The sequence below is a fragment of the Gigantopelta aegis genome, chromosome 10 (genome assembly GCF_016097555.1).
Source record: "Gigantopelta aegis isolate Gae_Host chromosome 10, Gae_host_genome, whole genome shotgun sequence".
Lineage (NCBI taxonomy): Eukaryota > Metazoa > Mollusca > Gastropoda > Neomphalida > Peltospiridae > Gigantopelta > Gigantopelta aegis.
The window spans coordinates 89,952,944-89,965,174 of NC_054708.1; the positions used below are offsets into that span (position 1 = coordinate 89,952,944).

General features: G+C 38.5%; 1 protein-coding gene across 1 annotated transcript in view; it reads left to right on the forward strand.

Moving 5' to 3' along the window:
* The window catches only part of LOC121383902 (polycystic kidney disease protein 1-like 2), a 188,321-nt gene that overhangs the window by 58,041 nt on the left and 118,049 nt on the right, over positions 1 to 12,231 (forward strand). The window contains exon 9 of the mRNA XM_041514000.1: positions 5,371 to 5,459. Within this exon, the coding sequence (XP_041369934.1) occupies positions 5,371 to 5,459 (89 nt within the window). The remainder of the gene's footprint in view (positions 1 to 5,370; positions 5,460 to 12,231) is intronic.

Below are 12,231 nucleotides of genomic sequence, written 5' to 3' on the forward strand. Positions count from 1 at the left end.
ACATAGGACTTTAGAACTATGGTCCTCCATCTAGAACCATGGTCCTCCATCTCAAACTATAACTACATAATCACTAAACTAAATAACTAAAATTAAATAACAGAATTAGGGTGAGGTGGGTGGGGATAAAACTTTAGCGCTTATGATAACGTGTTGCTTTATCGCTGCCGGAAAATGAATGCCCGCTTTTTGGGATTAAACAAAGGAACTTGCTTATAAGCCCTATGATTGGCTCATTCAAACTACAGAACATGCACTGCGCCCTTCGATTGGCAGAAGACATGCCATACATTTAGACAGGGCATGTTACGCATTGCGCAGCAGAAGTAATTGATGCATAACAATTTAATACTTCAGTCACCGGAAGGTAAACAAAGACATGCATATTTCGCAGACATTTAACCATGCCGACATTCAGAAACATCTGTGGGCGGGCGATCTACAACATATTAATAACATGTTAATTAATTAACATTCACATTAACAACTGTTTGCGATAAATTATATATGCCATATACTAGAATAAACAACAACACATTCATATTTTGGTTTGGGTAATAGACCATAGTTTTATTTATACATGCTCGTACCTAATGTCGTGAAAGATGACATAGGACTTTAGAACTATGGTCCTCCAAAACACCCAAACCAAGGTAGTATGTACAAAGTATAACTTAGGTAAACATGAGGCTAAGCTAGGTAAGCACATTAAAATTAAGTGACAACACATAACAAGTTGAACATCAACATACAAACACCCAAGTTCATCACCTCCAGGCAGCACCAGTCACTGGATGGTATATTCACAGAGTTGAAGAACTGAGAGGCACCCACATGAACACATCTGAAAAATGTCCACTGATCATCCTGTGGGCACCCCCTTGTGTCAGTTGTAAAATAAACTGTCCACTAACTCCATGGCAGGTCAAAGTCACACACATATAATACATATACATACATGTACGTTTGTCATGCAGGACCCATCTGGATATACTAAGCTAATTCTTCTAAAATAACACAATATAAGTCAAAGCACAGTCTAATGACACAATCGGATCAAAACCACCTCTACACAGGATACTTGGCAATATGTTCTCCCAAGGTGGTTGCTACCTTCTGGCGCATGGAGGGGGAGGGGTCTAGGTAGGCCTGATAAGCATTACTTTTCCAATCCCCCTGAGATTTGATTAGATCGGCTGGTAACCCACATTCCAGAGCAAAGGTGGCACCACCCCTGCGGAAGCTGTGCCCTGAGTAAAGGCCTGGTTGTAACCCTGCTGCCTGCAAACACTCCTTTAGACGAGATAAAAACCCTGCATAGCTGAGAGGTACTAGTCCTTGATGAGAGACATACATAAACAAAGGGCAGTTGTGTTCTGGGGATGGCGAAACCTTGAAGGATAATAGCAATGCCTGTGCTGGGCAAAGACAAGATCCCCTAATGCGAGGTAAGGGAATGGTAAGGGATCTTTCGTGGAACTGTATGGTCTTTGTCCCATAGGCTACCAAGTTAACCCCACCATTGTGAAATTCTACCTGATCCCTACTCAAGTGGATACCTGGCGAGTACATTGTACTAGATTGGACAAACAGATTAGATTTCCGGAAGAAGGAAAAGAAAGCCACTAAGCAAGCAGCCCAAAAGGTAATGTCCCTGGGTTTTGTGAGGTATAGCTGCCCCAAGATCTTACGTAGAATAGGAGGGGTGATAGGAAGTTTCGGTGTCCTAGCATCCCCCAAAATCCGTTTAGCTCCTTTAAGTACTGAGCTTACATAATGAGATAATGTAGGATTGCTAAAATTACCTTCTAAATGTACCAGCCTCACCACTGACAGGTAGTTTTGAATAGATCTGAAAGTTAGCCTTGACGACAAGTAGGCTATGTAACGCGCCAAGTTAGAAGCCGATATCGGAGAAAATGGAATGTGTAACTCCTGACAAAACCTTACATATGATAATAGATAATGTAAGTAAGTCTTCTTAGTTGACCGGGCAAATGTGTTCAAGTCTTGCCTTATTTCGCCATTTAAGCGCATTTTATGCGAGGCATGCTTTAAAGAACTGAGGGCATTGATTATCCTGCGAAGGAATACTCTCCCGCCAAAAACCACCGATGCTGCCCAATTCAGTTTGCCTGCTAAAGACTGAAGCTGTTTCTTTGAAATGCGCACTCTTTGCGAGAAGACCGCCAATTCTTCTCGTAACAAGTTAAGCTTATGTGGTGGTAGCTGCAGGGACATATTACTAGAGTCAATTTCGACCCCTAAGAAAATTAACTTTTGGGTAGGGTCCACCACCTTAGACCAATTAATATCAAACCCTAATTTTCGTAATAGACTAATGAGTGTATTTAGGCCTTGAATACACCTATTCAGATTGGGTTCACACACAAAGAAATCATCAAGATATGCCACAATGAGAAACCCCCTGTGTTCCATTATGCGTTTGACTGCCTGGGAGAGCCTATGGAATATACCTGGAGCAACTTTTGAGCCAAAAGGCAATCTACAATCATAATAATAGCTGGCCCCTTCTGGGAAAACCCACTTCAACCCCGTTACTTTTTGACTTTCCTGACTAATATAAACGGATCTATAGGCAGATATGAGGTCAACCTTTGCCATGTAGCAGTTTGGAGTAACCAGCTTAACTGCATCGTCAACTGACTGGAACTTTTGTTTTTCCAAGTCTAAAACATAGTCATTGACATTACCTGTCGGACGACTGCAATCGTGGATTAATCTAACCCCTCCCCCAGACTTTGGAATAGCCCCCATGGGGCTAACTATTGTGGGTGGGGTAGGGCATAGCACATAATTTCCCTGCTCTATTTCCTGTCTTACCTGAGCTGTAGCTGCTGTATATAAAGGGCTATTTGGGAGGGCTGAGGTATGATTTTTCATTTCAACTTTGGCTGGCACTGCGTTAGGGTCTATAATGTGAAATCCATCCTTTATGCCTGATAGGATAAATTCACGGTCATGATCTTGCCCCAACTCGCTCTCCCATGCAGTCAAACTCAAAGCTAACCGTTTTTTGCGTGAGTAACAAAGGAGTGTTCGTAGGCTGGGTGTCTTTGACCACACCCTTTAATTGAGCACAGGTGTGTAAACCTACATGCAGACAATTTGCAGCCCCTCCTCCCGTTAAAAAGTCTGCAGATTTCCATACCCTGGGGAGTGTGGGATGAAAAACCCGACCCATAACCATTGGGGTTAGCTCGAGGTACCTGCTGACCATAACGTGGTTGCCTAGGTTTAAGGTACACTACCTGAAGGTGTGGAACATCCGTGCCCCAGCGGAACGAGTGAGTATGCTGGAGTCGCCGATACTCACGATCATAGAAAAAAACTGATGATTGGTCATAGACTGCCAAAAGCTGATAGAGTCTTGTGCTGTAGGACAGATAATCTAAAATACTGGCTTGTGCCAAGGCCCCGTCCTGCAGTAGTCGATACATGATGGCTAAATTCGACATAGACCACTGATTCTGGCTAATCTGATCTAACTTGGGCTTAGCAGGACCTGATTTAAAAATAAGCTGACCATTCACTGACCCCGAGACAACCTCCTCCCTCAAACTAACGCCAGAGTTGTCAACAAAATCGACAATGTCATAATGGGATGCTTGACTTTTAGGGTTTGCTAATGATTTTAAATAAATTTGTGGGTCCTGCCATGACAACGTACCCGTCAGAGATTGTCAGGATTTCCGCAATGGTACTGTCTGCAAGTTTTTTCCTCTGCGCCCATATTGTAACCCTGTCCATGTCGGACAATTCAGCTGGGCTAGTATCCCTCTCACTTTCGGAGTCGCTCATGTTTGGTGACGGTGATCGGCCGGCTCAGGGGAAAAACACAAATCTAGTGGTTTTTTAATTACTGCGTTGTGTCGTATTACCCACACAAAGCTGCTCAAACTCGTTCGGGTAACACAAGTAGCACCCTTCGCACATTGCCGAACAGTCCAGCATAAAACAAAATAGCGCCTGTTGCTTAGTTTCATTCTCCCTCATGTAAAGTCTCAGTCGTAGAACTTCGTCGTTCCGTAACACATACCAAACAGGTATACTATAAAACTGACGCACGTCAGCCATGATCAAAACGGGATAATAATAAAAATGAGTGGATAAAACTTTAGCGCTTATGATAACGATAAAACTTTAGCGCTTATGATAACGTGTTGCTTTATCGCTGCCGGAAAATGAATGCCCGCTTTTTGGGATTAAACAAAGGAACTTGCTTATAAGCCCTATGATTGGCTCATTCAAACTACAGAACATGCACTGCGCCCTTCGATTGGCAGAAGACATGCCATACATTTAGACAGGGCATGTTACGCATTGCGCAGCGGAAGTAATTGATGCGTAACAATTTAATACTTCAGTCACCGGAAGGTAAACAAAGACATGCATATTTCGCAGACATTTAACCGTGCCGACATTCAGAAACATCTGTGGGCGGGCGATCTACAACATATTAATAACATGTTAATTAATTAACATTAACATCCTACAAGAATCCTTCACAGACTCACTGATATGTTTTCACTCATTAACATGCTATAAAATCCCTTTACAGACACACTGGTGTGTTTTCACTCATTAACATGCTATAAAATCCCTTCACAGACACACTGGTGTGTTTTCACTCATTAACATCCTATAAAATCCCTTCACAGACACACTGGTGTGTTTTCACTCATTAACATCCTATAAAATCCCTTCACAGACACACTGGTGTGTTTTCACTCAATAACATCCTATAAAATCCCTTCACAGACACACTGGTGTGTTTTCACTCATTAACATCCTATAAAATCCCTTCACAGACACACTGGTGTGTTTTCACTCATTAACATCCTATAAAATCCCTTAACAGACTCACTGGTGTGTTTTCACTCATTAACATCCTATAAAATCCCTTCACAGACACACTGGTGTGTTTTCACTCATTAACATCCTATAAAATCCCTTCACAGACACACTGGTGTGTTTTCACTCATTAACATCCTATAAAATCCCTTCACAGACACACTGGTGTGTTTTCACTCAATAACATCCTATAAAATCCCTTCACAGACACACTGGTGTGTTTTCACTCATTAACATCCTATAAAATCCCTTCACAGACACACTGGTGTGTTTTCACTCAATAAAATCAGTTCTGGTGTTGATTGTGATTATTTTCCTCACTGATGTACATGTATTTTCTATTTGAATTAACACACGAATGATCCACTTTTTGGTTGTGTAGTTTTTGTTTAATAAGATTTTGTGGAGGATTGCGTACCATTCCTGACTTTTTTACATCTGGACACCCTTTGTTAACTTATACTGATGCCTGAATAATGTGTTTTTTCTTTTCAGAGTTTCTTCAAAAATCATTGGGTATTATGGATATGCTTGAGACAGTAAAAACAGAAGCAAATACTACAGCTGCAGAAAAGAAAAGAAAGGTAAATAGAAATCATTATTCAAGCTTGTGTGTCGTATTGATTTTATGAAACTATTTCCCGATCAAGTGAGGATAATACATGAATTTTGACATGAGTTTCGTAAAATCAGTACAACTCCTATGCCAGTGTAATAATTTTTTTATTATCTATATTATTATTTTTGTATGTCTAATAAAGACCATCTCAAAGTATATCAACACAACTATAGAAGGATACAATGAAATGATGTTATATTTCACATGCACAGCCTGAACCAAAATTGGGAAAACAACGTCATATTATGCCATCACTTCCCAAAATTACATAATTACAATTGTTATTACATGTGCTTCATATGATTTTTATTAACTCGTTTATGTTGAACTATGTGGATAATAATGGATTTAATTAAAGGGACTGTCCTGAGTTTCCTACATTGTAAGATGTTTCTAACTAATAAAATCTTTTAATGTCTAAAAATATGCATTAAATATATTTTCTTGTTTAGAATATCATTGGTTGTATATTCAATGTGTTTCTGGTCATCTTAATATTTTTAAGAAGTCCAAACTGGATTTTGTTTTCAAATAATTTTGTAGACACGAAACAATTTATTTTAGGAAATAAAATTAAATTAACCTATTACAAATACTAGAACGATCAGAATATTGTAGGAAATAAAATTAAATTTAACCTATAGTACAAATACTAGAACGATCAGAAACACATTCAATATACAGCCACTAATATTTTATGCCAAAAAGTATATTTGATATGTAATTACAGTACTTAAAAAGTCTCTGTTAGTCTATAACATCTTAAAAATTGTAGCAAACTCATGACTGTGCTACATATTTTACTGCTTATACTGATATTCGGCTGATGTGTGATCAGTTTATCATCAATCCTTGTCATTGGGCCTATTATGCTATCTCTCATTCCACACATTATAACAAAAGCTGTGATATGTACTATCCCATCTGTAGGATGGTGCTTGATGATTCCTTGCTGCTAACTGAAAAGTGTAGCCCATGGAGTTGCATCAGTGGGTTCCCTTTCTCATCTCATACATAAAACTGTGTCTAGTGCATCATTAAATAACACATTTCTTTCTTTCTAAAGCCTAGATCACATTATTTCACTCAACTGGATATGATATCAGCCAAGAGTCCAACATAATTGATTCATTAAAATACACCTCACACTCAAATGTACAGTCGAGTTGTGTTTGTGTCATACACTGTAATGTCATATTAAGTCTTCTGTTTAGAAAATATGTCCTGTAATTGCATGTATTCGTCTGCACAGTATTGTACTCTATCCCCTATTATCACAAGAAGAAAGAGACAGAATTAAGGGTTGTTCTCTACTGCATCTATTCTGCAGAACAGGGTTACCAGTATGCAATGGTCAGGAGTCCAGACAGTGACATATACTGGATCTTGTTCTATCATGCCGGAGAAATAGACATTACTGTCCTCTTCAATACAGATCATGACAAGAAGAAGCACCTTATTAACATTACAAATCTCTCTGAACACTACACAGAGCAAATGTGTGAGGCGATGCTGACGCTACATGCATTCACCAGTTGTGATTCGGTCAGCTCTTTCAGGGGTATTGGACAGTGTCTGGTTACCATATAATAATATCAGTTAACAGGTGCGTTTGCGGATTTGAAATTGTAGGGTTCGTCTCAAAACATCAAATATACGTACTATAATTCTTTCGTTAAAACCGGTTTTGATCTTGACAATGTACTATCGACAATCGTACCTTCCTATTTAAGAATTAATCTTTTATAAAGTTTTAGTAGAACTTTCAAAGTTTAGTTTGTATAACACATTGATCATGTATATATTTTTAATAAAATATACTGAAGTAGAAAATGCCCATTTTCACTTTTTAATTTTACGTGTGGTAAAATTTACAAATTCAAATAAATATTATTTCATTTGGAAAGAGTAAAGTTAGTTTGTTTTGTTTAACGACATCAGTGTTAGAGCATATTGATTTAATAATCATCTGCTTTTGGATGTCAAATGTTTGACATAAAATCTAAGAGAGGAAACGGGCGCATGTGAAGGGGGGATAGTATTGGGGGTCGAAATCCTTCCCTGACCAAGATAAAAAAAATAAAAAATTCTGGGGGAACATGGCCCCATATAAACTTCACTCAATGCAATCTATAACCCCCAACCCCACTGAAATCCCTGCACATGTGTCTTGGAAACCCGCTACATTTTTAAAATATTTTTTTATTTTTTTATTTTTTAGCAAGGGATCATTTATATGTACCATACCACAGACAGGATATCACATACCATGGCCTTTTATATACCAGTCATGGCGCACTGGCTGGAACAATCCCGCCGATGGGGATCAATCCTAGACTGTCCGCACATTTAAAAAACACACCACATTTTTAGGTCTAAGTAATGAATAGAAATAACATATAGTTTTCATAAATGTTACGTATATCGAACATACCACCCTCTTCCTCTACCCCTAGAGCGTTACATAATTATTAACACCACCTTACATGTAACGCATATACCAACCGCTGGTCACTGTCAAAATTACAAGGCAAATCCCCCATCGACTCCTGGAAAGGTATTACACCATACCTCTATGGATATAAATATATTTTGGAGGTATGAGACGACCCCTCAATCAAGACAATTAAATTTGTTCAAAATCACGTGAGAAGCTCAGTGCCTGCGCAAATTGCGTAAATTCCCAGTTCTACTGGCGTCCCGCTAATTGAAAGAAAAACAAGCTGGCCAATGGGTTTGCAGTTGACCTAGATAATGTAGATAAGCGAGCATTGCGAAACTATAGCAATGTGGTGGGCCTTTTATGTACCAAACAGAACTGGATCATCTATTCTAAATGCTTAAATAATAAAAATATTCCAGACACTGCAGCTTTAAACCTCTCAAGTTGTTACTGAAATCTACTGCATACTGTGATGCCCTGAATCACTTGGGAGGTGACTGGAATATGGATGACGATCTTCTAATTGGGTGTGAAAAGTTCACCTGCGCACTGTATGGAAAATCAAAGTTGGAGCGTGTAGATGAGGTGAGGCACTTGATGCTCAAGTCACAGTGTGACAGGGATATATTTCAGTTGACACTACCATTGACCTGGCTAGATTGCCTCCGAGTAGGACGTGCTTGAGAGAACATGTTGCTCGATCAAATTATCAGACAAGAATATGGAAAGAGAATGGAGAATCACTCTGGTGTGAAGATGAAATTATCTTACCACACAAATTAATTGATATGCTGGAGAGAGATGCAACAGAACTGGAGGAATCTGATGATGAAACGGGAGAACAGGAATATTCTGCAGATAGTGATAGCTCCTCTGATCAGGTCTAAAACAGTAAAAATTAAATTTGTGATAATGGAGTACTGGGACATTATATTTTATTGTGGGCATGTAGGGAATTAAAGGACATTATTAGCAGATTGGATTGTGTAAATAAGTGTTATCTAAGGTGTTAGAGATTCCTTATGAGATTTCATCCTACTGAGACTGAAATAAGAAACGTGCTTATAAATCTCTTCCAAAACCTAAACTATTCGCAAAGAATGGTACCAGCAGCTTGTCTGTAGCATACCCAGGCCCAAACTTCACTGAGAGTGATACCATGCTTACAAGTACTTTGAGGGAAGAGATTAGCCAGCTAAAACAACAAGTGCTGTTACTACAGAATAAATTACAGAGCCAGACCAAACAAAACAGTTGCACCTTGTCTACTGTGTGTACACAAACTGCTAAACCTCAAGCTACCCATGCAAAGGAAAGACAAACTAGACCAGGCCCCATGCTTATAAAGTCTAGACTTTAAGTTTTATAAGCACGGGCCCAGAGCCTACAACTAAGAAAAGAAATAAAGAAGTGCAGTATCAAATTTTAAGAATATCTGTTGGCACATGTACCACCCCAGATGTACCTCAAACTACTCATACCAGTACAAAGAAAACCCAAATTGTACCTGAGCCTGCGACTCAAAAATGAGATATAGATCTGCAGTGTGTACTTCCAAAAGTATCGGTTAGCACATGCGCCATTCAGCATGTACCTGACACCAGTGTAAAGGAGATGCAAACATCTGTGCTAGAATCTCAGTATGGAGAGAGTGATCTGCATTGGAAATGTGTGAAGGTATATCGATAGCTTAAGTAACATCCCAGCTATACAACACACACCTTGTGAAAGCAGTAAAAATGCAGCTACACCAACTCCTATTCCAAAACCAGCATTCAAGAGACTGTTTACCACATACACTAAGTCTGTAAGCCCAGGAACTGACCGATACACACACAACAGAAAATAAAACACAACACATATCATTGGGTCATCTTTACTAAAAGGAATAACAAGAGGATTAAATAACACAGATGTGAAAACAATCAGAGGGACAAGAGTAAAAGCAATTACATATACAGTTAAAAACATTAACCTCATTCCTAATTATTCCAAAGTAATTATTCGTGATCAGTAACACTCATTTGGAAGACATTGAAATGACTATGATGAACTAATCTTAGGAATTCATAAACAAACACAATCCGAGGTTGATATATTAGTCTCTGGACTTCCCCCATGGAGTTACAATAGTTTGACACCCAATAGCCGATGTATTTTTAGTGCTTGGGTGTCGTTAAACATTCATTCATTCATTCATTCATTCCCCAAAGGAAAGATGTTAATGTGAAACCCTTTAATTACCGGATATATGTGAGTGCCACAATGTGAGATACTAAAAGCAATACTATCACGGTTTGTGAAAATGGACAAGTGAAGGAGGACCTTTTTTCATGTAGATGGTATTCACCTCACAAACAGAGCAACTGTAACCTTTGGTATTCACCTCACAAACAGAGCAACTGTAACCTTTGGTATTCACCTCACAAACAGAGCAACTGTAACCTTTGGTATTCACCTCACAAACAGAGCAACTGTAACCTTTGGTATTCACCTCACAAACAGAGCAACTGTAACCTTTGGTATTCACCTCACAAACAGAGCAACTGTAACCTTTGGTATTCACCTCACAAACAGAGCAACTGTAACCTTTCTCAGGAATACTGACTACTAATCATAATATTCTGCAGTTACTGTGGTGAAGAAAATCACACAAGTTTGTCATGTAAACATGGAAAACTCTTATGCTGCCATGCATGTGACTGTAGAGGATATAAAGAAAAGTTTGGTCTCTTGTATATACCTGTAGACAGGACTAAGTATTTGGTAAAGAAGAAAATGCCAGTAAAATTCCCAATGCTTTGGACAAAATTTAGATGGTTTTTATGCAAATGTATGTATAACAACTTCAATTATTTTCATGTATTGAGTACCTTACTTTATCAAAACTATGATGCATCATGTTTATATAAGTATGACGCTGATTGTAGAAAATCTCCTAAGGCCATTAATAATGTTAATATAGCCTCTATTAGAAATTAGTGAGAAAAATTAGGCAGTTACATCCCCTAACCGCTCAACTTCCGGCGCGTTCCGGTAACAGCAAGAATGGCCGATGACACCATTTCTTCAGCTGAGATTTATGCATGCCAGCCCCTGGAATCATAAATGTCCCCACCTATGCTTTAAAAATAAAGAATGATACAGGTAAAAATTAAGTTGATGAAATTGCGTTTTGTAATAAATGACCATGTGTTAAATATAGGAGATTAATCTAGCGAGCTGTCACCCACCCTGATTGTTTTGTAATAACTGACCATGTGTTAAATATATAGGAGATTAATCTAGCGAGCTGTCACCCACCGTGATTGTTTTGTTATAACTGACCATGTGTTAAATATATAGGAGATTAATCTAGCGAGCTGTCACCCACCCTGATTGTTTTGTTATAACTGACCATGTGTTAAATATATAGGAGATTAATCTAGCGAGCTGTCACCCACCCTGATTGTTTTGTTATAACTGACCATGTGTTAAATATAGGAGATTAATCTAGCGAGCTGTCACCCACCCTGATTGTTTTGTAATAACTGACCATGTGTTAAATATAGGAGATTAATCTAGCGAGCTGTCACACACCCTGATTGTTTTGTTATAACTGACCATGTGTTAAATATATAGGAGATTAATCTAGCGAGCTGTCACACACTGTGATTGTTTTGTTATAACTGACCATGTGTTTGTTATAACTGACCATGTGTTAAATATATAGGAGATTAATCTAGCGAGCTGTCACACACTGTGATTGTTTTGTAATAACTGACCATGTGTTAAATATATAGGAGATTAATCTAGCCAGCTGTCACCCACCCTGATTGTTTTGTTATAACTGACCATGTGTTAAATATAGGAGATTAATCTAGCGAGCTGTCACACACTCTGATTGTTTTGTTATAACTGACCATGTGTTTGTTATAACTGACCATGTGTTAAATATATAGGAGATTAATCTAGCGAGCTGTCACACACTGTGATTGTTTTGTAATAACTGACCATGTGTTAAATATATAGGAGATTAATCTAGCCAGCTGTCACCCACCCTGATTGTTTTGTTATAACTGACCATGTGTTAAATATAGGAGATTAATCTAGCGAGCTGTCACCCACCCTGATTGTTTTGTAATAACTGACCATGTGTTAAATATATAGGAGATTAATCTAGCGAGCTGTCACACACTGTGATTGTTTTGTAATAACTGACCATGTGTTAAATATATAGGAGATTAATCTAGCCAGCTGTCACCCACCCTGATTGTTTTGTTATAACTGACCATGTGTTAAATATAGGAGATTA